Below are 27971 nucleotides of genomic sequence, written 5' to 3' on the forward strand. Positions count from 1 at the left end.
AGGTTGTTAACCAGAATGCCAACTGAGGAACGACACCTGACAAGCTGCGGGTCTTACGTCAAAACCGAACCTTCCAGCCCGTCCTCCTCCCTGGTGGACACCGGCAGCCACCACAGCCCCAGCGGGAACTCGGACGCCAGCGGCGGCTACATCAACGGCAGCAGCGGGCGCTCGCACGCCCTGGACTCTCCGCCCATGTTCAACCCCGGCATGCTGGGAGGAAGCGGCTCCTGTCTACGCCGCTACGACGACTGCTCCGGAGGAATGGTCGACGAGTCGCCCATCAAGTGCGAGTACATGCTCAACGCCATTCCAAAGAGGCTGTGCCTGGTGTGCGGCGACATTGCCTCCGGCTACCACTACGGCGTGGCGTCCTGCGAAGCCTGCAAAGCCTTTTTCAAAAGAACGATACAAGGTACTGACCACTGCACACTCAGAAAAAGTTTTCTAATTTCTTGAGGTAATTGGATGTAAAATAAGTTTTTAAAAAAGGAAAATAAAAGGGGGATTTTACAGCATTTAACAATAGTTTTATTAATTTGTTAAGACAATTGATTAATTATTTTAGACGCTCCAAAAATCATTGAGATTACTAAATTACTGTTAAAAAACTAGGCACAGAGAGTCGTGCTCCTCCTGTGTTTCAGTGTCCGACCGAAAAGAAGTACTACACAACAATATCGGGATCGTGTAATTGAATCCTCCCGCACTATTCGGTGGCGTGACGTTGCAGTTACTGAGTCTGGATCTTGCTGATCCGACTCGCCCGAGTGTCATGGATGTGATGCGGTGATTAAGAACGTCTGATTCAAGGATTAATCTCAGACTGTTGATCTCTGGTTGGTGTGTTTGTGAAAAAGCACATGTGATACGAACGGACAAGCGTTATATTTGTAAATCTACATTATTTTGTCACATTTCTACGTCAACGTTTAAAGACGAGTCTTCGCTTTGCTTCTTTTTAGTTTAGGTCCGGATTCTAGATGAAATTTCTACCGTCTGATTATAAAATGTAATGGTAAATACATGTTCTAATATCAATATTTGTATGCATATGTTTAATGAATTATGTTTGTTTATATATAAATATATATATATTGTTGTATAAATTTTACATTTTCAGCTTCAAGCATACTTTGTTAGACAAAAATATTACATAAATAGGTAAATAGAAAAATGTCCTGAAAGGTTGCGGCCGACAGCGCCAAAAGAGTGAACATTTGAAATTATCAGAAGATTTATATATATATATAATGTGTAAAAACCTTATATCATAATTTATTTAAATGTAAATTCCTTTTACTTTTATTCACTATTTTATTTTTGTTTTTTAATTCTTGAAATCTAAAAATGTTACCTGTTAGTTGAAGTTTAAATGCTTGTTTTTTTCATGTTCATTTTTTAATATTTTCCTTTTAAGAAAACATATGTGACAATTACCTTTTTTTAAGTATTATTTGTTTGCTTTTACTCGTTCGTTTGACGATCTGAATGATATCCTGCGGTGAATTACGTCGGCGGACATAAATCCTCCGCGGCGTGACACTGACATTCTTGTTGTTAAACGCAGGTAATTTATCGGACAGTTTGATTTTGTTGTTCCAAAAAAAACGCTCGGAATCACTTAGCAAGAAGATCTACGGCCAGAATAAGAATCCTTGTTGCTATGGTGACTCGGGGAGTTTTGACGTCACCGTAATTTGGACGTTACTTGTAATACAAGCGGGCGTCTCCAACATCAATCTGCCCTCCGACTCACTCTGACTGTAAATTTCGCTCGGATTTGACTTTGCCTCGTCCTGCGTGGATCCCAGCGCTTCTCCTTGGCGGAGGACGAGCCCGAAATGAACCTAATCTGTCTGTCATTTGTCCCGAGCCGCGGGAGTTTCAGTCAATAACAATCAGTGTTGGGTGACTGTAATTAAGAACCCTGCATTTCATTGGAAGAAAGTCAAGACAGGAGGTGTGGATCTGTTCTTTGCCCACGGGGGCACCACCAAGATACACTGGAGGGGGGGCGGGGGGGCAATTAGGATCTGAGGCACGTGTTGTCAGGCCGATGCAAGAAGAAGGGAAGCGGCTGAAGAGTCCTCTAAATAAACGGCGGGGGGACAAGGGACACGGGACGTGGTCATCCTCTGAAAGGAAAAAAAAGGGGCTTTAATGGAATGGTAATCAGAAAGGGGGGTCCCGGCCTCCGTAAAGGAGGAGGACAAGGAGAGGTCCAGCCTGAGTGGAGATGAGCGTGTGGATAATAGCATGGCATAATAATATATCAAAATTTAGAGGGAAAATAAGAGAGGTTAAGGAAGGATATTGGAGTGGTTGAAATGTCCTTTAAGGAATAAAGGTGGACACGAGAGCTGATTAACTAAGAGGAGACGCCGGGCTTTTAGAGGGAAGCAATTTAGGACAATTCTGGACCACAATAGTGCCGCTACCCCCCCCCCCCCCCCCCCCACCGTCCTCCCCCTACACCCACACACCTTCCCCCCGCACACACACTCAAGCCACGGTGAAGCCTTCAGGTATAAAAATATATTTTGGTTTTGTTGGTATTGAGCAACAAACACTTGAAATATTGTCACGACTATAAGAAGATTATAGTCAATTTTTATTAAGAACAGATTGAGAAAAGTTTTTTTTTATATCCAAGTTAGAATGATTTGAATGGAGTTAGGAAAATAATAATAAGGGACTATACGCACACACCAATTCTGTAAACATTTGTATTTCCATTTACTTTGGATGTTCCTAAGCCAGAGTGTCAATTTATTGTCTTGGTCTCAGTTCCTGCAAGATAGTTTTTGAAGGCAAGATGCTCCTATAGTCTGTATTTTTTTTTTTTAAATAGTCAAATGCTAGACGAATAATGTGAGATTGAAATAAAAATGTTGGTTTAAAGATTCATCCAGAAACGTTGAGTTTAAATCTTGTTAGTTTTAGCTAGCATTTTTAATTAGCTCGCGCTAGCAAGCAATGATTCCCAACTAACGGAACCACGTCTGGTGAGTTTCCTCTGTCTCAAAACATAAACTTGTGGGTCTCAAATCATTGATCTGCTATGAATAAATCTAACATTGGAAAAAAAACAGGTTTAAAAGTCGAATCAAGTCAAAAGAAATGCGGCTTCAACAATTCAACACTAGCTAGCATCCGCTAATAAACAAAGAAGCTAGTTTTTACCTTTCTGGATTAAAACTTCACACATGACAATTAGAAAATTCTTCTTTTGATAGATGGAAAAGCTATTCATGAGCCAGTGAAAAACCATCTTCTGTTTGAACCTGCGACCAGAACCCAACTGGTTTATGAAATGTGTGTATAACTTACAATATAATCAAAAAGAAAGTATAAGCACAGAAGAGGAACCTGATGGGATTATTGTGTCTTATACCGTTGTAACCCAGGAGAGAAATGTCAATGTCATGTTAAAATTGACCTTTTCACGAGTCAATTCAGTAAAGCTTAAAATCGTTTTTCAAACATTCTCTTCAATCAAAGGTGTTCGTACAATATGTGAACATTGGTGTGGAGTTGGCTCCGGGCAGGAATCAGAAGAGCACATCAGCACACACTCCACTGTAATTTGGCCTCGACTGACGCTCTCACTTTAAAAGACTTCGCCGGCTCTAAAACCGTCCGCAGCCTCTGCCAACGTCCTGGCACGCTGCCGCCGCCCCCCTCCACGAGCATGTGACCCTGCTGGCACCGAGATCCTGACAAATGTTGGCACCTTCTCCTTCACCAACAGGGGGTTGAGCGCGAGTGTGTGTGTGGGGTTTTTTTTTTGGGTGTGGACGGCGGGGGGAGGAGAGGTTGAGGCGATCTGCATCCGATAACACCTGGTTTACCGTTTTTAGGAACCATTAATTCGTCCCCGCACTGATGCGGTTTAGACTCGATCAAGGGATTTGGGATCTCAGCGGGGAGGATTTGTCATTGGATTCCTGGGCTCACGTCAACTTTTGAAGTGAGCGTGTAATGATCCGAAAAGAATTGTTAACAGGGACACGATGACGGGCGGCAATTAGGTTCCTTTTCTCGCTGTTTTAGACTCCAGTGATTATATTGCTGGGAAATATTTCCGGAGACGCACCTGAATAATACATCGCCTGCTACATGATACGGGAGCCTCGCCTCTTTACTGGGGAATATTATTAACAGCGCTCGAGTGATTCCATCTCCTGTCGTTCCCATCATCCTCCGGTGAAGAAGGATGGGCTGGACGGGGTCGCGGTGAGAGGACGCGCGGCGGTAATGAAGCTAATTTATTTGCAAATCAAAATGGGGGAGTGGCTTCGAGGGCGGGGCCGCGCATTTTTACACGTCCCATCAAAACCCCGCTAAACCCTCTTCACCTTCTCCAGAGTCACGGGGGTCACCTTGGGACAGATGTGCGTCTACATACAGATGTTGTCTTAGCGGCACCCAGAGACGCGTTGACGCGCCATCAAATTAAATGCATGTGAATATATTTGACGTGAATATGTAAGAAACGTGTCGAAATAGTTGGAGACAAACGACAAGACGAGTCAATGTCAACACCAATTATGTCGACCACAGTCTCCTCCTAATGAGTGGTGTCACATACCAGCTTTAAAAAAGTAACTTTTTTAGTGAATTAACATAATATACTTGAATATCTGATGTTGTTCATTATCCACCGACACTTCTGTTGACCATAACTGACGTGTTATTTTTACATGTCTTTCCAGGCAACATCGAATACAGCTGTCCCGCCACCAACGAATGCGAGATCACCAAAAGAAGACGCAAGTCCTGCCAGGCGTGTCGCTTCATGAAGTGTCTGAAAGTCGGCATGTTGAAAGAAGGTGGGTGTGATGCAAGTGGATCCACTCATGGGTGTGGCGCCTTTTTTTTTTTTTTTAAATGTGTTTGGCGACAGCGTATTCACATAAAAAGGTAAAAAAGGGAGATTCTCCTGACATCACCCGAGAATTCAGGGCCGGTTAGAAAAAGCTGCTGAGCTGAATGTTCCTACTGAGAAGTGAAACCTTACTCTTGAAAAGAACAAGCTGTTCCCCCGGGACTTGTGTGTCTCCGGGGTCCTTGGTGTCTCTTTGCCAGTCTGTCTCTCTTCCCCCTCTCTCTCGCTCTCTCTCGCTCTCTCTCTCTCTCTCGACGGCCATATTGATTCACTAAATGCTTTCTGAACGTCCCGTCGTACTCTCAGGACGTGTTCGCTCTTACCGGTCAGAGACCGCCAGGAGGAATCTACAGATCTTGGTTGTTTTTCAAGACACTTTAGATGTTTTTTACGTTCCATGTCTGATCTAAAGGCGAAAGTCAAATTCTAATAATTACCACAATAGAAATACAATGAAGATTTCAACACCGTATTTGACTTTATATTTTATTTTCCCAAACGACAATCTTTACCTCAAGGTATATGCATTTTTTTTCCCCCTCAATATTTCATTTTCTCCGTCCGCACCTGTGTCCGCCAAGCGATGCCCTTGACTCACCGTGACACACACTTACCCCCTGAAATATAACTGACAGCACATCAATCAAAGAAAGTCTATGAAAGTCCGCTTTGTTCAGGATATTTATTTTTTTCGCCAAAGAATAAAAAATCAATCTTTTCAAGAAAGTACTTTTGCAACCGTTTAAGTCTGTGTTTAAAATAACACAAAAAAACGAATCCATCCCAACCATCCAGCTATTCATCAGTTTTTTCAATAGTTTTTTTTAATTTATATAGAATTATTGTAGTAAATAATAATACATATTATTTGAAGGCGCCAATTGTAGTAGCTAAAATATGACTTTAAACGTTTTCATTTTTTATTGCATTATTTTATGAGCTTTTTTTCCATTGTGTAATGAATCTTCTTTTTATTTTCTCTCATAATGCTGAATAAAATGGTATAACATTAGGTGTTATGTCAATTGTAGGTTCAGTTTAGTTTATATTGCTATGTTTTTAATTTAGCACCTAAACACTGCGGCACAAAATATCTGATGTAATTATTGGTCAATTAACGTTAGTGTAGAACTTTATTAGTGGTCAGTCCTGGAGTTTGACATCAGTACATAATACATAATAACAGCCGGTCATAATGTTCCAGCACATTTATAAATACAGCTCAATTGATCAAACTTAAATTGAGTTGTCATGAAGAATCAGACGTGATAAAGAAGCATGTTCTCTCAACTCCAGGCCAAATGCAGGTGAAATAAGTATCCAGTCGACTGCAATTAGATTGTGTATCAGCCTCTCGGTCCAGCTTCACAGGTCGGCTTCAGAATAAAGTTTTTGTGTTTCTGTCTCTGAGCTGCTTGAACTCGCTCTCAGGCTTGATCCAGTCGCCATAAAAAACAAAACAACCTCTAGCTCTAGATTTATCGCTGAGACAACTAGCGTGTGCTTAGTAGCAGTTTAGCATCCAGAGCTGACAGTGTTTGTGTCGCGAGTTCAACACCCGCCGCATCACAGCCGACACGAGGCGAGTCGCTCGCACTCACGGCGTTCAATCCAGGAAGGAAAGTACGACGTTTAACGGTGGTGTCGAGGACTGAAGGGGGCTTTGATCTTCATGTTGGGGGGCTGTAGGGGAGGGGGTTGTTGCAGTTCTTTTGTCATGACATCACAGCGGCGCGAGCGGCCGGCTGTTGTAGGGGGGCTGAGAAAGAAATATGGAAGTGGAGATGATGAAGCTGGAAACACCAGCTGACATTTACATTTGGCTGTCAACAACACAAGATGTATAAGGAAGACGTGTCGCCAGCACTGGAGACACAAATGATGCTAAATGTTTAATGTTCTGTATATAGATCTGCTTTCAAGAGCCCCCTATAGAAACCAGGGGTGCCCAGGAAAAAAAGTTCCTCAATATGTGGCTCTCCATTGCTTGTTAAATGAGGAATACATAAGAAGACCTTCGCGAAGGTAGTTCTGTCCCAATAATACATCCTGCACAGATGAACGCAACGTTCTGTTTGAAGACGACTTCAATGGTCGCCGCAAACATGCGAGCCGCACTCCTATATAGCAGCACCTCTACCTTGACTTTACATGTAATCCCAGAATTCAGTTTTCTCACACACAGTACTGCACCTTCTGATTTATTGTAGCGAGCTAGAGTGAGGAACGGTAAAACCTCCTTGTCAGGATGATTTATTTGAACAGCAGATAAAGTATGACGACTGATTGGTCACTTCAAGAATGTATTTGAACGTCCATGTTACTATGTCAAAAGTGGGGAGACAGCTGTGATGGGTTGGCTGGGCGGCCAAGCGTTATGGAAGCCGTTCGGGTTGATGATGTTAAGTTTGTTAAATTAAAATATATGATGATCATTTAAACGATTGGAAAATGTAATGGTCACAACCATTACGTACTTTGTGAGGTATGCGACCTACAAACCCTACAGTACAAAAGCACATCAGCTGTAGGACCGCTCGTCATATTCACAGGGTTATGAAAGCGGTGATCAAGAGATATGTGATATCGAGATGCTGTGGTGGACAGGATTGTTTCCAAACATGACAAGAGCGCTGGGATGAAGCAACATGCAGCTGTTTGAGGAACACGTCTCCCTCGCTGACCCCTTTAAATGACCAGCTAAGGCTGATAGAAGGTCAGTGATCCAGTGGAAAAACTCCATAATTACCGCCGACCCCGAGTATGATGTCAGTCGCCACAGTCGGCGGCTCAGAGCCTCACTCCCAGGAAATCATTACCGCGGCCTCGTGGACGCAACATGGCAAGTTTTTTTTGTTTGCTTTCCACATTGTGGGGTTTCATGGTCGTGTCGGCAGATTAGCGTGATTGAAAATACGATCTGTCACAACCTGAATCCAACCTCAAAGCAAGTGGACGTAAAGCTCTCCTGGGTTGACCTTTAAGTGTTTGATGTGGTGTTTTCTTTACTTGTGGTCTGGTTTTTCTGACACTGATGTTCTGCGGTGGACGGATACAAGCTGCCAGACTATTTTGGCAACCTTCGCTGCAGTCTCGCCATCGCCGACCACAGATAGGGGATCAGCAGTCTTTCCTGAGCGAACGTGGCTAGCAGGGTAACGTTACAGCTTTATTTTCCTCCGGCCACATACACAAAAGATTAGTGAGGCCAGATCCAATATCACAGACTGTCAGGTCTCTTTCCAATCAATAAGCTCGGATCAGAACCGATCCATACGGCAACATTACATCATCAGAACACACCACTGAAGGCTTTACTGTAGGAGATGATGTGTTTCCAGCGTTTTGGACGTTTGTGTTGATCGACCGGACGCGTCACCTGCAGCAGCGTTACGCAGCAAATGTGAACTAACTAAGGAAAAAGGAAAATGAATAAGGGAATTTTAAAACAGATATTAAACAGACTTGCAGATAACATTTTTTTAAGTTAGCATGTATGAAACATTAACCTCACTGGAATTGTCTTTATTAATTAATAATTTGTCCTTGCTTAAATAAAGTATTTTATTCAACATATTAACAAATGTACAAGAACACACAACAGAACCAGTGTTTCAATTATAAAAAGTAATTTTTATAATAATAAAAAATAAGTATTTTTAGGAACAGTGAAAGGAAAAAGTATGTGTTATTAGGAGAGAGGAAAGATTAACAAAAAAAATCTATTTATTTTATCTTAACTTTTGACCTTTGTACGGAGAATGCATATAAAATTTTGGATTGATAACATGGTGAAAACGTTTTTAACATTTTTAATCCTTTTAAGTTTTCTTAAGAAATGCATTAGAAAACATTTCGTCACTGTAAGTAATTAATGAAAATGTCAAATTTAGTTTATTGTTATTTTTTAACATTTGAAATTAGTGGGGGATTTATTTTAATTTTTTTAATATATTATTTGTAGTGTAATAAATCTTGTTTATCCTCTTAATGTAAGTAAGTAAGTAAGTAAGTCATATTTGTAGAGCTTTTCTAGACCAGGTTCACAAAGCACTTAAACAATCAAAACAATACTCATAAAATATATACCTATAAGATCAAGATAACACCGAGAGCAACACGGTAGTCTCAGAAAATCAAGGAAAAGCCTGCAATAATAAAAAATGTCTTAAGATGTTTCTCAAAGGAGTCAGTAGATCCATCAAGTATGTAATTTCTTATCCATTTATTCTTAAAATATATCAATAAATATTTTTCAAAAATGCTTTTACATTTTCCGATTTTTTCAGTTTAATCCTTTTCCTCAAGTGAGCACGCATCTCTCACTTTCTAAATTACTTCACATATATGTTATTTGCGACACTTTATTTAAGGTTACAAAGACGACCCGACGCGGCGCTCAGTCTCTCATGTGACTCGTGGTCACGTTAATTGCTCGCCCCTGTTCTAGGGTGTCAAAGGAGCTGGCAGAGTCCGTGCCCACCCAGAGCGTCCCACTGGCCTGTCGTCACCGTCTGGCAGGTGATGGATCCGACACGGAGGCTGCTGCTCTCCAGAAGAGGATTTTTTGGGGGCACACAGACTTCCTACCAAACCTCTTCTCTCCAGTCCGTGTGAGAAACTTCAACTCTGGAATGTGTGTGGCCGTCTTTCCATCCGGGACATATTTGTGGTTTGAAGTGCCGCGTTAGGTTGGCTCGGACACAAAGACCCTCCTTTATTAAGCTGTTATCATGCAGCGGCGAGGCCAACACATCTGGCAGGTGGACCCTCCTCGGACCACCCAGCCTTCTGGAACAAAACTTCCCCGAAGTCACGGCTTTCAGGGAGAATTGAACCAGCAGTCGCTCAGATAGCGCCTCAGCGGAGGGAAGCTTCAGGCAGTTGGAGAGTCTCCTAATCTCTGCTCTGACACACTCACTCTGACAGGTGAGACGCCCGGAATAGTTGCGTGAGATTCGCGGACGGTTCGTATCATAACACATGAGCTCAACGTTGTGTCACATGACCAGATGACACTGTGACACCTCTGCTCAGTTGTCTTCCTGTTCTTCCGAACCCATCCGTGGTTATTGAACGCGATCGCACCTGTTCAGGCATCATCTGTTGGAATTCCTCACCAATACTGGTAAACTGCCATTTTGCTGAGTCAGCAATTAAGTTTTTTTTTTTTTTTTCCAGATGAAGTACATTTCAGTTACACTCCTTTAGTGGACTAAGAGGGTACACAATGTAGTCATGTACAGATAGATCTGTTACATAAAGGGCTTTTAAATCCTTCACATTAAGTGTATTTAATACACAAGTAATAGTTCATTTGGTAATTACATGTAGAGAAAACTAAACTTTCTAAGTTGAAGAGCATCTTGGGTCTATTTAATAAAGGTAATAAAGTCTCTGTATTATTTAAAATGAGTAAAAGTGTTAAATCAGTGAATCTAAAATCTCAAGATTTAGAAACTATACACAGTTTTAGGTTTTTAAATAATTTAGTTTTGTTTTATTGTCAACAAAATCCCAGATCGGGCTCGTTCTCCGAAGTAAGAAGTAATGATTGTCACAAAATAAAACAAAAACAAATCCATTTTGCTTTTTTACTCGAAATAACTGACAAGTTAAATTAACTTAAATTTACATTTAATTAACTTAATTAGAGTAGCTCACTTGGGTTTTAATTTATTTTAGAACTAGTAAATAATATATCTGCATTTTCTGTAGTCATTTTAAGGGAAATGAGTCATAATTTCAATAGATTTTTCTGATGTATTAGGTTAAGATAACACACACACACACACCTACACACACACACACACACCTACACACACACACTCATCGTGATCTTTCATATTCCTCCTCACAGTGTTCCTGCCACCTTAATAACATAACATTAACCTTTACACATAATCTGGTCACCTGATGCTCCCTCGGCAGCCGCGACACCAGATTATACCGGTGGCTCACATTGTCCGGTGATTTTAGGGCTCGGGGTGCGGAATGTGTTGCGGCCCATGACACACGTCCCTCCACTCCCGACACCCTCTGGGGGCCCCCGTCCAGCTGTCTGATTCTCGGTACTGCTCCGGATCACATGAGGAAGAGATAATCCCGCCGAGACGGAGGAGAGAACAGAAGGAAGTGCATCTTAACAGAAAAACCACAGCCTTTTACTCTGGGGTCGTGTCATCTTGGGGGGGCCAATGGGGTGAAAGCTGAGACCGGTTAGCTCCTAATTCTTGTCAGCGTCTATTAATTATAGGGCCAGTTGGACGTTCCAGTTCAAACGGCCCCTGTGGATCTTGGGATTCTAACTCCGGCGACGAGAACCCTCGTGACACGACTCACGTCTTATGACAAGTCTATACATAAATGTATGTGGCGCACCTGCTTAATGTCGCTGGGAGTACAAAAAAAAAACTCTGCGTCGAGACTCGTCCGCCGCATTCGTTAGCGCCACATTAAATCCGGTGGATTGATTCCGCCGGCGTGCAGAGATTCCTCCGGCACATTTATAATTTTAAATTTACCTTAAACAAGAGTAACGGCCAAAACGAGCGCCGCGGCTCCATCTATCAACAAGCCGCTCCTCCGGCCTAACTGACTAATTAAAGGCACATCCACGTGTGCTCAAAGAACAAGAAGTCTATTTGCGAGCCTTATTGATTACTTTAAGGCGTACAAATGCAAAGCCGTGTTAGGAGAGGGGGCTCTCGATTTAGCTTCAATCTGCCAGGCATAAAATGATCTCACTGTGTTTGCTGGGAAGAATGAGCTCCCTCTGGGCACGCTGGGTAATTAGGTTAGTGGATAGTCGGTGTCAGGAAATTGAAAGACCATCCTAATCGGATTCTTTTGTTTCCAGGGGAATCAAAGGAATGTATACGAGTCGCCGCGAGAATCTCGCACGACTCAATTCCACTTGACCATGTAAAGTCTGTTTGCTCTCCATCGGCGCTCAAACAACTTTTAATGCCGGGGCGTAAATCCTGATTGTGACGCCCGGCGCCGCGTCCTCTGAGATTACGCTCAAGATCATCCCAGATGGGACGGATAATTCACGTTTGGATAAGGACGCGTATTATGAGAAGTTTCTGAAGCTAATCGGAGTTGATCATGTGAGGAAGGCGTCTAATGCGAGGCGGTCGGAGGCCGAGGCGAGGTGTGGGACACGAGGAGGAGGAGCAGATGTTCTCACCAGAGGAAGGTGGAATTGTCGAGCCGGGATCTCCATGTGAAGCCCGAGCTTACTCTCGACTCAATATTCAAAAAGACTTGATACCATGAGTATAAAATAAGTTGGAAGTTTTGGTTAATGCTGCCCTTATCCCTGAGTAACTGGGATTAGACAATTTACTTTTTGAAAAATCGGGTTTTCGGTTCATTTTTATCACTAATGGAAACTATAATCTTGCACAGTTGTCCTTTGAAGGTGTCTGTGTTATTTTCTGTCAACATGAATTTTAGGGCATTTTGTGTATTCAAGTGTGGTTAAAAAAAAGTGCCCTTTTGCGATATATTTGAGACGCATAAAAAGAAAAAGCTGCATGAAAGCATGTAGAGGTCGACATGTTTTTTTTAAATACATATGTTTCCATGCAGTTCTTCAAGTGCTTTTTACATGCTTTGGTGATTGGTTCTGTTTTTAATCTTCTTATTTTGTATGTTATTTTATTTCATTCTTTTATTCTGTACTGATTTTACATAAAAAACTATGTTGTGTTTACAACACTTTCTGATTCTGATGATGTACTTTCCAAACGGTGCCTGATTGAGAGGCTTTTCTTTGGATTAGATAAAACCATTTTATGTTTTACTTGCAAGAGAAAAACAGTTGTTTCCAATTTAATTGATGTCCCTGCCCTTTCTTTTTTCTTCTAAAGAGTTTACCACCTTTTCTTTTATCCCGATGTTTAGTTCCTCATCCAAAAGATGACACTTATATTACCTTAACTTATGGCTCCTGACGAATTTGGGATTAAGACTTGTTTTCTTACCCTTAAAAAAATGCTGATGTTCATGTGAATTAATCGAAATACAATTGTTTGATGTGTATAAAACATATATGATTTAAAAGATTTTCAAATGGTTTCTTCCCTTCCTCGCAGGCGTTCGTCTGGACCGGGTAAGAGGCGGCAGACAGAAGTACAAACGAAGGATGGACAGTGAAAACGGCTCCTACCTCGGCCTCACCCTCCCCCCGCCTGCCAAAAAGCCTAGTGAGTCATCACTTCCTGTTTGTTTCTTCTCACCAAGTAAACAAATCTTAGTAATTGGATGGTAACGAATCCTGTTGAAAACGTGTGACAGGATGTTGAGCAGTGAGACGGAAAACATGAGCCTTTTTTTTAGAACTTTCCGGACTTTTTTATATTTGATTTAAAATGACAATGTAGATATAGTGAATTAATATATCATCAAATCCTTGTTTTAGGATTAGATGGATAGATTAACTTTATTGATCGCTCTGGAGGTCCAGCACACAGAAACACAGACGATAGATTCATAAAAACAATAACAAAGTGCAATAAAAAGAACAAAGTGCAAGATGACAAAGCTAATTCTAAAAAGCATGGATCAAAAAAAATAACACAAGAAAAGGATACACAGATTAACATAGAGTAACATAATCTTTCCACTCCTGCCCCCAAACCCAGAATTATAAAGTCTTATAGCACGAGGAATGAATGAGTCCCTGAGACTGTTAGTGTTGCATCATGGGAGGAGCATTCTTGCACTCCATCTGCTTCTCTGCACAAATGCTCCTCCCATGATGCAACACTAACAGACTCAGGGACTCATTTATTCCTTGTGCTCTTGTTATTTTTCTTATGTCAGGACACTGTTAAATTTTTTACTTATTTTCCTTTTACTTAAATGTTTTTCCCATCTTATTACAATACTATTTAAAAGAAGTACATTTCATATTTTATGTAAATAAATAAAATGGTCGAAACACTTTCACAATAAAGTACTCTCATTGATTTCTCTCAACTCCTTTATCTGCAGTGACAAAGATCGTGTCTCATCTGCTGGTGGTGGAGCCGGAGAAGATCTACGCCATGCCGGACCCCACCATGCCCGACGGGGACATCAAGGCCCTGACCACGCTGTGCGACCTGGCCGACCGCGAGCTGGTGGTCATCATCGGCTGGGCCAAACACATCCCAGGTAAGGCCAACCCCTTAAAGCGGATGTTTGCGGCAGCGAGAGAGCAGTAGATGAAAGTAAAAAAATATATACGTTTGGTGAAACCGAGAGTATCAGTCGGCTACAAAAACACCCCCATCCATCACACACACACAAGAGATCATTATTATCTGCTGCTCATCTGCGCCAAAGGGAGCCGCGAGTTCCATATTCTAAAATCTAATCAATAAAGAGCAGCTGAAACCTTTGATTCCACCGAGCAGGGTGGGAGAGTCGCAGGGTGGGAGACGCCCCCATGTCAATGTATTCCATTTCAATCCCAGACTTAAAGAAAGCAATCCTCTTTCTTACTTAAGGAGACTGGCCGGGCCGGCGGTAAAATTGATTTATTTAGGGAAAACACGGACGGATTCCCTCCGTGCCGCTGACCAATTCTTAAAAAAGTCTTGTTATGCAAATGAAAATCTTTCCCCCTCATCTCTGTCGGCTACAAACAGATGTAGGGGTGTGTTTGGTGTCTGTGGGATGCTGCTATTGATCCCCTCATCTGTATTATGTAAATAGATATTAACGTCCTTCCAGGAAGCTTTGATACAATCTGCCTTTAAAAAAATAAAAATAAGAAACCGCTGTGTTGCAGCAGATGTCTTCACGAGATGCTGTTAAAGAAAAGCATTTCTTTATAAGGACATTGTATTTTAACGACACTTGTCAGGTGTTTTATGAGAGACCGAGCATTAGATCGACATAAAACTGGATCATGCATTTAAGTGTAGAACCAAAATGATACTCTAATTTAAGCTAGTTTTTTTAAATACTCAATTAAAACACAGGTATATATTAACTAGTGATTATAAAAGATAAGTAGGAAAAGATGAGGAAACGGTTCAAACTTATAAATAAATACGTTTTTTTTTAAATACTCAATTAAAACACATATTTTACCTAGTGATTCAAAAAGTTAAGTAATAAAAGAAAGGGAAACAGTCCAAACTTATAAATAAATACGTTTTTTTTAAATAGATTTTAAGATCAGATCAGAAAAATAAAAAAACATATTTTTTTTACAGGCACAATAATTAATTTTCACAATATTTATTCAATTGTATTAAGTTTTATTTAAAATTAAAAATAATCAAACAGTATCAACGATAATACAATATGATAAAATATATTTAACAATTTATAAAATGCATTTTTATGTAGATGTCGACTGAAAATTAGAAACATTTTTAAAGTAAATAGCTATTATATTATAGTTAATTCAAATGTTCTGAAAAAAACTTCTTCTAGACGTGTGAATCAAAATTCATTTTTGCAATTTCCTCCACGACTTCTTTGAACATACACTTGAGTAGAAGAGCCTCGGCGAGTGAGACGGTCTGTACTGAAAACAACACTCATCATACGATCAGATTTGCATTCGTGGATCTTAATTACTGCAATTCCGTGCTGGGAAAAAGGTGCGACGTTCCCAAAACAGGCGGTGGGAACGCGGCGGCGTCGACTGCACTCGGGGGGGGATCGGCGTGGTCTGATTATGTGATTAGGGGGAGCTCAGAGGTACGAGGCTGCTGTCTCACCTCTTTACCCTGCAAACAAAATAAGTCGCTCTGTCAGGAGCGCGAGGAGCTCCTCTGACCCAAATACACACTTTCCTCCGTGACCTTGTTTTCACACGTCTTCCACATTTTAGGATGTGGAAGAATACGAGCCTTGCTTTCGGCCTCCCGTGAATAAGTATCGATCGTGCTGGTGCGTGGGGGATGGGGGGGGGGGGTTGGATCTAAATCCAGACTTGACAGAGTTATTAAAGGGACGTGCAACACTCGCGGGACGTTTTAGCCGAGGCCAGAGGGTCGCCGTGTCACCGAGTAACGATTAAGACAAAAGGGGTCCCTACAGTTTAACAGTCCACTCCCACCATTACACTCATAGCCCGCTGCACAAATGGCCTTAACGATGAGCTAATAAGAGTCATTACTGCAGATGGCTCCATTAATGCCAGAGTCCTTCAGCGTCCAGACGTGGAACGCTTCTGCTGAAGATGTTTGCAGGGAAGGGGGGCGGGGGGCGGGAGGGGGGGCGACACTCTCTTCTCACTGACCGAGTCCGGTTTCGGCGGTAACTCTTCACGTCGAGTGTAACTCTCAAGTGGGAACAGAATCGCGGCACGGTTGTTGCCGGGTCAAAGGTCGGCGGCTAATTCCTGCAGCTGCTAACATCTTAGTCGGCGTGGCCGTTCGTGACCAACAGCGCCCCCTTGGTATCTCTCTCTCTCTCTGTGCAACCCCTTGACTCTCTGTTCCCACATCCGATCTCTCTCTCCCTGCCCCCCCGCCCTCCTCCTGCTCATATAGAACCCACTCCTCTCATTATTACCTCTGTCTTTTTATTAGGCCCATTAGGGCTCTTAGGAGGCCCGTAATGATACTAAATGAATAGAGAGTGAACTGCTGTCTGTTTTAGAGCGAGCTCTCAGTGTCGGCGGCTGCAGGCTTCAGCGCTCGCTCACTTCATTCTGCAGAATAGACTCTCAATTACTCCTCCTTCCTTTACCTGCACCGCTGCCTCAGGTCTGTGTGGAAATATGACGACATTAACTGGTGTCTTCATCGCGCTTGTTGCCGTGTCCTTTGTCAAAACATGAACTCTGAGGAGAAGAATAGTTTTGCATTCTGGCGACTTTTTATAAGACATTTAAATTCTTATTCATCAATATCTTGCATTTTATTTAAGCTGCTTTTTGTGAGGTAAAAAGAAAAAGTCACTATTTTTAAGTCTTCTCACAAAAACCTTCTTCATCCTTTCACATCACTATAATAAAAACGAATCATTAAAATAAAAAATCTGTGCTTTACTCATGCGGCTTTAATGACATCAGAGAAAAACTATAATAATGCTAATGCTAATGTTTCTCACAAACAACTAATACTTTTACTTATTTTTGTTATTTAGCGCAAATACAATTTGAAGTGTATTATCTTTTGAAAATATTTTGGTTTTAAATGGTGTTTAATATCATATTTTAATCAAATGTATAACAATTATAACTTATTTTGCTTAATTTTGTAAACAAAAAAATCCAACACATGTTTTATGTTCAACACATGTGTTTTTTTCCCTTTTTACATATGTTTTCCTTCCTTTATATAAACCCTGTTTTTCTTTCTCCATTCTTTCTTTTGACTTAACGTTTTGTCATATTTCATTTCCCAACTGCTGCATGGAGTCATAGGAGTGCCGTAAATAAATGTTGAAATATAAATGAAAAAGAAAATGAAAAAGAGAAAATGCAAGTAGAAATATATACCTTTTTATTTCAATTTTACTTTCCACCATTGAAATAGATGTTGTTTTTTTAAATTATAGTTTTTCTTTTGTTATCGTTTGTATTAGGTGTCTAGAACACAGTTTGTCTCTTGGTTATTATTGAAATGCTTTCATGGAATGATTTTTTTTTAACCATCATGAGTTCATAAACCATGTCTTGATTTCTCCCATGTAATATTAACCATAACTGATGGATCTTATTAAGCTGAACGTTCAAAGTGACTGACAATAATCCATCATCTTCCTGCGGTCTAAATCATTCTTGTTCTCCTTAAAGACGGCTAACGGTTCTGCACAGCAACACAAGTAGAAGTGTAAAGAACATTAAGTATTAATAAGTTAAAATGAAGTGCAGTCCTTCCAGGTCTTTCTGTAGCTCCGCGCTGTCATGTTTGGTTAAACGGCTGAGAATCAGTCGGGGAAATATTGATGTTTTATCTGGGGAGCTGCTCTCTGGAGCAACACTTAAGTCCGTCACCTCCGGGCCACGCACCTCAAACTCCACGCTGCTCCCCCGGGGAGCCAGGAAGTCCAGCGCCAGGAAATGGCTCGTGATCCAGCGCAGGAATCAAATGGAAAGCTGGACATTCTTCCACTTGCCTCATGTTCTTATGTCCCAATCTTCTCTCTGTGACTATATTTTATTACAAATAAAAACAAGTCAACTATATATATATACTATATATATACAAACAAACTATTACTATAACTATACTATACTATAAAAAAAAATATTTATGAATTTACAGCATTTAAACATAGTTTGTACTTGTATTTGAATGTCCTTTTTATTATATAGACTTTCTTTAGACATTAATTTGTTTGTCACAATTGTAAATCTTTTAAAAATGTATTCTACATGTGTATACATATATTTTTCTATAATGAAAACAGAAAAAGGTTGTTTTTGTCTCTGTGGTGTTTGCTTAAATTAAAATAGTTTATTATGTTCTTGGTATTTAAATGTAAACATTTGAATTCATACGAAACCTCACAACTAACAAATGTTAGGATAGAAAGTACATGTTTTTTCCTAAATTTGATCTCAAAGTGAAGTTTAAATAGTTTCAAACATTTGACCAAATCTTTATCTTAACTCTAAATTGATCAAGTTCCAGAGCATCTGCTAATATCCAGCTAGTTTTATCCCCTCCCCCGCATTAAACCTGTACCGGATGTCCTCCATCAACTGTCTGTTTGTCAGATCTGAGCTCGGATCGATCCCCCTTTCGCATTTGGTGGACTGATTACAATCTACTAATCAATGGCTTCCCCGGCACTCTTTTCTCTCTCGCTCATTCTCTCCGGCTGTCGTTTCTCTATTTGCTTGATAAGAACCATCAGAAGGACCTCTTTTGAAGTCCGTTCCCGTCCGAGCCAAACTCGCATTTAAGCAAACAGGGGCGCCGGGTTCAAGGTCCTGGTCAATGCGCACAATCACCTTCCTATTCAACATATCGCGGTGAATGTGGCGGGTCGCCGTCTTTTCAGGTGTCAGTCGGCCTGATGCGGCGTTCGCCCGAGGGCGGCGTTGATGGGACCGACTCCGGGTCTGGGCTTGTTTAAGTCTGAAGGTTGAACACGAGAGAAAGGCTTGTTTTCTGTCGGTGCTACATTAAAATAATAATGGATATATACGCTGGCAAAAGCAGTTCAATATAATACTTATAAATATTGTCGTCTTAGGTTACTTGCCCTGCATTTTGGAATCCAACCAATCAGCATTCAGTATTTAGCACTTAACCAATGATCTGCAACTTCACATTTTATTTACATTTAGTCACGTTCCAGTTTAAAAAATGTATAAATAGACAATAAATCACCTACATATAGAAGTATCAAGATAGGTAAACTATAATAAATGGATAAATTCGATTTAACTGACGTCTGTTTGCTACTTTAGCCAGATTAGCATTGTAGCATTCATTTAGCAAACTTTACCTCTTTATCTTATCTCACTTGTTCTATAATATAGTCAAATTAACTGGTCTAATTTCTATAAGTCTCTTTATCCCTTGAATATATTTAGATATTCTTCTGTGTTTCCACACTTTGACACGTCACTCAAGCTAGGTTAGCAAGGCAACAAGACCGTCACAATTTTGCTGTTTGTAATTTGAATAATTTGTTTTATTTCTATTGTTGGTTATTTAATAAATATATTTGATTATTAAAATGATTTATGATCTAATTAAACATATTTTAAAAACATTAAATGATGTCATGTGACAGGAAGTGTGTGCTGCCATTTTGCATTGAGACACAATATATTTTCGGGGAATCTTACGCTTCGTAGTGATCGCCACAATTTAGTATTTCCATTTAAACAATACTTTCACGTTGATGGATCCTACCTTCACTCACAGGTGGGTCAGCATATATAGTCTCGGACGAAGATCAAAACACCTGCAGTAAACCTCAGATTTAAAAAAGGCAACACTTGGCTCTGACACTAAAGAATAATGTCCGTCTCTTGGCAGGGTTCTCCACTCTCTCCCTGGCCGACCAGATGAGTCTGCTGCAGAGCGCCTGGATGGAGATCCTGGTCCTGAGCATCGTGTTCCGGTCGCTGTCCTGCGAGGACGAGATCATGTACGCCGAGGACTACGTGGTGGACGAGGAGCAGGCCAGGATCTCGGGTCTGCTGGACCTGCACGTGGCCATCCTGCCGCTGGTGCGACGCTACAAGAAGCTGCGCATCGACAAGGAGGAGTTCGTCACGCTCAAAGCCATCGCTCTCGCCAACTCAGGTGAGATGCTGACCATGTTCTTGAAGTCACATATATGGGATTCAAACTATCTGACTCTGAAAAAAACACTTGTTCAGGACACGTTTGAAAAATGAAATTATAGATGTTTTTATGATATTGGTTTCTAAGCTTTATCGTCAGATATAATGCCCAAAATAATCTTGTTTAAATTCAGCTTAAGTAGTTTAATACTCAATATATTTAAAGTTAATCAAATATTTTTTTAAGTACTTTGTAGCCACTGTGTGATACCGAAAATATGGAGCAAGCTGCTTTTATATTTTACATCTTAAGTTATTTTTTGTGTACATTTTTGGAAATAAATATAGATTTTAATTAGACGCACTATGCTTTCTCTGCTCTATTAGATTAAGAATGTATATCATTGACTTATTAAAGTAGTAAAATTGACAATATACTTCTTTATAAGACTTTTCTTCAGACCCTCTTATTATTTCACCTTTTAAAAAATACACTTCATCTTTCAACCAGACTATGAAAAAAAGTTCATAGCGTTTGATTTGAATTCAGATCATTTGCAAGAGACCTGGTCAAAGTGTATTTATGATGACTTTACGAGGTCAAATTAAAACCATAAGACTGCTCATGTTTAATTTAGCTTTATTTTCTAACTTTTGTTGTTCATTACTTTCTGTTTAACTCTAAATATAACTTGTTCAAATTGTTTGTTGTATTTTTGTAAGTAAGTAATTTGTATTTATATAGCGCTTTTCCAGACCAGGGTCACAAAGCGCTTAAAAAAACAAAACAATACTCAATAAAATACATACTTTAAAGGTTCAAGATTACATCGAGAAACAACAAAGGAGTTTCAGAAAATCAAGGAAAAGCCTGAACAAATAAAATTGTAAAATAATACACACAATAAATATGCTTTAGTTTTTAATGTCTTTGCACAATTTCACTCAATCTTTTGATTCTATTTTTTTATTTAATTTTAAGCTTTTATTTTGTCTTGACGGCTCCTGACAGCTACACATCTGGGAAATGTAGTATTTGTTATTGCTGCTGTACATGTATTTCACTAAATTTAATTAAGTCGACATATTGAGCAAACCAGCCGGACCAAAATGTTAACAGTTAATTTGTTCAACTTGTAGCATTTAAGAGCAAAAAACATTCCCTTTATTGTATGTGCAAATGATGAAGACTTCTCACAAACACCACGATTTTGTGTGACTCTGAGCCGCTCAGCAAACCAAACAATTACAGTTTCTAAAACAAGCTGGTTATCGGAGATTTATTGAAACGCGTGATCAATAATAACAATTGTGTTATGTCAAATATCACTTCCCCGGTTCCAATTGCTTTTGTCTCTGCGATCTAATCTTCATCAAATAAATCCAGATAGTTGGCATTTAATTAAAGCAGACAATGAAATGAAGCAAAAAATTGTCCTTATCTGGAGAGCCCATCACTCCCACGCTGAAGGATAACTGATAAGGGGGGGACAAAGAGGTCGGCGAGGTTGTTTAATTTAACGCCCCCCCTCCCCGTTTGTGAGAGCGTGTGTTTACTTTTTTAATTTGTGTGTGTGCGACTGTCACACCGCGCTCTGATTCTCTCCATCTCCATAACAGTAGCTGCCAGAGTGCCACAGCTGAGGGAGATATATTTAGCATTTCATTAGGAAAACAGGGGCTGTCAATAAAATGTGTTAAGTGGAGTGGAATGAGCATCGGGGAGCGACGGGCCTCGTTTGTTCCAATGTGAAGATGCTGCGCCCGTATCGACAGTTTGCTTTTCATGAGGCCGGGGCCTGTCCCCCACCGATCAATTCCTGTTAGGAGTCTTTTCTCCTGCCTGACTGGAAAAAAAAATGAAAAATGCTGAGCCCAGAGGTTTCAGTCTTGTGATGACAAACTCTCCACGGGGGAACGGAGGCGGCGGAGAGTAGATGGGAGAGGCGGGGCGCACACATGCGAGTAAAGGAGAAGTGTGAGAGCGGCGAGCAGGGGTCGAGCGAGGGGCTCAGGGAGGCCGAGGGGGCAGCTTCGGCTGCGTTTGAACGCAGTCTAGGAAAGCTCCGGCTCCCGGGGTCCTGTGGGTGTGACAGCTGTGGAAATTCATGGCCATTGATTTTGTAATTAGCGGAGTATCGACGGGATTGATGCCAGGCTGCTGACGGATTACATGGAAATTGTTTCTTCAAAGTTAGTTTTGCATTCCACCCATAACCTCCTGTGAATACACACACACACACACACACACACACACACGGCCGTACACACACACAAATATGATCACAGTCCTCTACACACTGACATGCACTACATTTCATGCCAAACAGGGGTCGGATCGGTATTAACATGCAGGGTTTCAAATGGAGAGCGCAGGAACACATGTGCCGTCCACGCAGCCTAGTTAATTTCCCAAGATAGGAATGCAATTTACACAGCAGACGACTGGTAAAGGAGACTTAATCAGTCGGTTAGGAACATAATTAGCCTTGTTCGCTCGCTTTCTTTCTGCCTCATTTACAAGTCGTGCTCGAGCTCTGTATGCAGTCCTTCATTACCTGCACACTTCACTTCAGTTGTACTCGTCTGTTGTTTTGTAAAAAAGGGTCTTCCCCTGGTGTTGGAAGAGTGTTACTGCAATGTGATCAACTGTTCGCTTTACTGTTTATGCATTTATATTTATTTACAAAAAACGGTAACTATGGTTTGTCGGTAATAGTGTGTCTGACTCGCCGCCGCTAATATAATAAATACAGGGTACAATAAGTCATGTTTTTTCTGAATTAAAAATAATGGAAACATTTATAAATATAACCTTGACCCAGAGACAACACAAGGGATACCACAAGCACATTTGTTTTACGGCCTTCAGGTCACCTTGACCCTGAAGGTTTTTTTTTAAGTAATATTTTCACAAAGCTTGCAGACAAGGACTTCCTATGCATCATTTGAAGGCCAATTTTTAAGTTAACCTGGACTAAATATTCACTATAAGTGGCTACATTGTTGATGTAATACAGTGGTTGTAGTTTAAAAGTCATTGAGCAAGTGTGTACTTTTTGACAATAAACTAAAATATGACCCAATTAGAATTGAAGCATCAGTCTCATTTGTCTAATTATGTAATGTAATATTTAACTCAATATCTATTTGTTGAAGTCAGTAAGTAACTGATACATGTCAAAGGTGACCCAGCTACACAGGGCATACGGCAGAGGAAACACCATAAAGAGATCACTCACTTAACTTATCATGAACAGCATTAAGTACAAGTTCAGTCAAAACCATCAACCAAGTCCGGTTGATGGGGGTTAGATTTAATTTAAAGCAACGGTGGCCCCTCTGCCGTGTCCTTTAAATGACACCAGTGTCGACCGCTAGACCTGCACGTTAAGGGCAGTTTTTTAATAAGTCTCAACTGGTTTTATTTTAGAGCTTGTACATAAGCGGAGCGACTGCTCTTTCTTATGGAAATGAAGCCCATCTGCCGCCATCATTCAGCCCAACGATATCCCAGTAATGCCGCCATCTGAATTCATTAGCGGCGCGTGTGCATGTGGTCGGAGATACCAATAGAAATGAATCTTTCTTTTTTTTTTCTCATCCCACCATGTATTTATACAGTAGCGCTCCATCGTCCTCCCCAGAGTCCTCAGCACGCTCGGCATTTATTTCAGGAGCATCATTAACCAGGTATCAAGAGAAAAGCTTTCTCCTAAATTACATGTTTGCTAAAGCACAGCGTCTGATGACAAAACACTGATGTGATGTTTGAGCACAGCTTTACCAGAAGCTGATTTAAATGGTAGGATTCCAAAGTCTTTGAATCAAACAAACGGATTTTCTAACAAAGTTCAAAAAGTGCATCTATATTTAACACAAAAACAGTTTTAACCATATCCCAAGTGATCAAGATCATTAAAAGTATTTTACACAAGACTTATTAGTTGACGCTATAAAATGAAAACAAATGTACTGCCCCATCTATTTAAAAAATACATCTTTCTCAAGCCACATCGTCTCTACTGGTCCAATGTGTTAATTTAAGTTGAGCCTTGTATTTTATAAACATTAATTCCCACTTCACCTTCAAACTGAGAATAATACTATGAGGAAATGGAAAAATATCTTGAAAAAAAAACTGATATATAGTGATCCCTGGTTTTGAACAATAATAATGTATTAACTCAACTATTCCAATATTCTGATAATCTGCTCAGTGACACACAATGTATTTAGGTTTATTATGGCATTATTTTATTTTTTTTTCATTCCTTTAACTACTATTTTGGTAAGAAAAATTTGGTTTGCTCCATTGTAAATGAAGGAAATTAACTAATTGAATAAAAAATAAATAAAAAACATTAATTCATCCCTTAAAAAGATTCTAAAATGAAAACATGAAATGAGCATAAAGAAAGAACAAAAAGAAGAAATGTTACTTTAATTTGATTTATTTATAAATGTTTAAGTTTAATTTAAAACGCCCTCCTTTTGGCAATCAGGGACCAAATCAGTTAAATATGATTACAATGTATAAAATAATACTTTATTTCCCATAATGCATTACAACATTGTGAGACTATACATGATGACCTTTAGAAATTGATGTTCATTTTCATTGTTTCCTTGTCCGGCCCTTTCTTCTAGACTCGATGCACATAGAGAACATCGAGGCGGTCCAGAGGCTCCAGGATTCTCTCCATGAGGCTCTGCAGGACTTTGAGGGCTCCCAGCACCCGGAGGACCCGCGACGGGCTGGCAAGCTGCTAATGACCCTCCCCCTGCTCCGTCAGACCGCCACCAAGGCCGTGCAGCATTTCTACAGCATCAAAATGCAGGGAAAAGTCCCCATGCACAAACTCTTCCTGGAGATGCTGGAGGCCAAGGCTTGACAGGTGGGCCTGGCGTTTGACGGACAGCTGCATCACCCAATGCGAGGCAGTGGGACGACGCATTTGGAGAAGAAGTGACGGTGATGTGCCAATTGACAGCTTGATTTTTAACACCTCTGATGGTGTGTGGTTTTAAAAAAGGGCCGATTATCAACCTGAAGGGATCACGATGATGTAAATAAATGTTGTGTACAGAGATCTGGCAACTGTGGTCTTCTTATAACCAGAGACCCTTTGCTCTATATCACCTCAAGCTTCTGTTTCTTAAACTGTATCCATCCTCCTGTTCATATTGACGTTTGTCTCATCGACTTTTTTAAATCAGAGCAATAGTCGATCACTGGTCTAGCTGCTGTATAATGTGTGTTCTGTATATTGTGTGTGGACTTGCACTGGACCGGGGTTGTGTATTTGTCATCGATCTCATGATATATTTACCTCGTGGTAGCTTCACAGACGCGGCGTTGAGGTCAACATGGTGCTTACGATGGAATTAAAACTGAAGGTGTCGGTCTCGCTGTGGTTGACGGCGTTTAGAAGCTAAATTTAACGGCATTATTATATTTATATGTGAACAAACGTGCGATTGAATACAAGTTGTTGTTTGCTGCTTTGAGGCCGCGTCCACCGATGTCAACTCCATTTACATCACAGTATCAAAAAACTGGCTAAATTACTGGGACTTGAACCAATAACCTCCTACTCTAACGTCATTCTTGCCACCAGCAGCCAGAGAAGGAGTTTAAGGAAGGATCTGATTCCCCGAAAAGTCTTTAACTAGGAGGTGCTGATCTTCATTTCCTCAGTTAAATGGAGCCCAAATAGCCATTTGACATCTGAATTATCGAAGCGTCCTCCTTGAGTCCTCAAAACCTGGTGGACCAAAGACGTCTCTCAACCAAAAAAAAAGTAGAACAAATCCAATATTTAATACCTCGAAACCTTGTGCCATCAAAGTTTGTGTGTTTAGTATTATAATGTAAACCACATCAAAAGAGGGAATCAGAAAATGGGGAAAAACAAAGATGTGTAAAGTGTTAAACATTAAAATGTTCCCTTGTTGCTGAATAATGGTGACCTTAACATCTCCAATAAAGCTTAGCCGCCCAGCTGACCATTTGTTGGATTGAAAAAGTATTGTAGCATCCAATTAACCATCACTAAATAGAGTGAGAAAAAAGGCATCATGGGAGTTTACAGTTTTGTTGGCACCATAAGTGAGCTGGGTGCGGTGCTTTTTAACCTTTTTTAACTTTTTATGTGTTTGTGTCACCAGTTAGTAATGGTTTGAACCAAGACGTGCGCTTTGACGTTCCTGACTGCAGCTACAATATATTTCAATATGCAGTAAAAAACAAAACATTGAGACCATGGAAGGTGAACCACAACATGGTGATGGACCACTGTAATCAATAACCTTTAAAAAACACCCTTTGGAACATGGCTTATGTCGTCCAGGTTGTAAGTTAAAGTTGCATAAAACATTCTGAGGTACATCTATCAGGTGTTCACTCTAACCATCGCTCGTTTCTAAAAACGACTCCTCATCTTCCGCCCGGATTAGAACTCTCATCGAAGGCAGTCAGACAGCAACTTGTGTCCAAAATGCTGCTAATGCTCCACCTGCTGTTTACATGTTGACTTCTGAATATTGCCTTAAATAGGTGAATATCAAAATGATGTGTATGTAAGTGTTATATATTTGGGCCAATTCACTTGAGGATGCCCAGACGTCTTTGAAGAAACCAAAGCAAAGTGTCCAAAAAAAAGCATCTATTAATTTATTGACATCGCTGCTTTGTTCGTATATATACTTATTTATGGTGTAAAGTTATTTATTTATTTACATCAGAGCGTGGGAGTAGACGAGGGCTCAAGTTGAATTCCTCCTTGTGCAATTTCCTTCCTAGCTTCTCTCGACAAAAAAAAACTCTTCATTCATTTCTCTAAAAGGTTCCTCAACAGCCAATTAAATTTACGTTGAAATCCTCGGTAGAAATGGAGCAATTAAATCCAGCCTCGCCGCCACCTCTGGGGCGGTTTATTTTGGTAAAAAGTGGGCGGGGTTTGTGGAAATCACTGGGCTATGCAAGGCAAAGAAATGTTTTATTTTTTTGAACGTGTTCTGCTGTACTGACGCTGCTGCTCCATTCTACACGTGGGTGACTCCACCGGTTATTTTTGGTCCCTTTTTTATTTTTTAATTTATTTGATTGACACAGCAGGACATATAGCCAGTGAAGTAGTCTAGACCTTATACCTCAATTCATATTTTTGAAAATGACTCTGGGTTTGGAAGCGGGCCACGAGTTTCCTCTTGGGAATCGGTGGCACAGAAATAAAGTGACATCACTGACTGGGTATTAAAAAATGTAGATGAAGCGACTGCAATTGGGGGACACATTCCTCGGAGGAGAACGCTGCTTATTCGCTGTTCCATTTGCGGACTTATCTTATCTCCGTTGCACTCCGAGATGACGAGATTTGCATAAAGCATGGAGGAACCTCCGCGGGGCCGCCGTGTACAGAGGAGCCCGCTCGCTGTGTGTACCATAGACATGTGATTACCCAGGAGGTTTACTCCGCTCAAAAGCAATATGTTAGCAATTGTGATATATGAATCAAGTTAAAAGCCAGATTTGGTTCATTGTGATTAGAAACTTCTTAGCTTGGCGGGAAGGACAGGGTAACTATGCACACACTCTCACACACACACAAACTCTCTCTCTCACACACACACACACACACACACACACACACTTGACACGACAAAAGGGAATAATGTGAAAAAAAAAAAAAAATGTTTTGACCGGACAGTGTTGTGTAACATTTCCTTGTGTTTTTGTTTGTGTTCATGCCAAGTGTACTCATGTGTAAATATATGCTTTTCTTTTGGAGTGAGTCCAATCTAAGAGTGCACTGAATGTACAGTGACAATAAAAATCACATGGTTTACATAGTGGTGGTGGTGATTGTT

The 27971-nt window shown here is 40.5% G+C and overlaps 1 protein-coding gene across 1 annotated transcript; it reads left to right on the forward strand.

Annotated features, from left to right (window-relative positions):
• On the forward strand, nucleotides 1-27949 carry LOC148067462 (steroid hormone receptor ERR2-like). Its single transcript, XM_087805231.1, has 6 exons — nucleotides 1-415; nucleotides 4719-4835; nucleotides 12994-13104; nucleotides 13895-14056; nucleotides 19849-20118; nucleotides 24750-27949. Exons 1-6 carry the CDS (start codon nucleotides 16-18, stop codon nucleotides 24992-24994), a joined length of 1305 nt encoding a protein of 434 aa, XP_087661357.1. The 5' UTR covers nucleotides 1-15; the 3' UTR covers nucleotides 24995-27949.
• Nucleotides 27950-27971: the final 22 nt, after the last annotated feature.

This window comes from Callionymus lyra, chromosome 13 (genome assembly GCF_982586985.1).
Source record: "Callionymus lyra chromosome 13, fCalLyr1.hap1.1, whole genome shotgun sequence".
Lineage (NCBI taxonomy): Eukaryota > Metazoa > Chordata > Actinopteri > Syngnathiformes > Callionymidae > Callionymus > Callionymus lyra.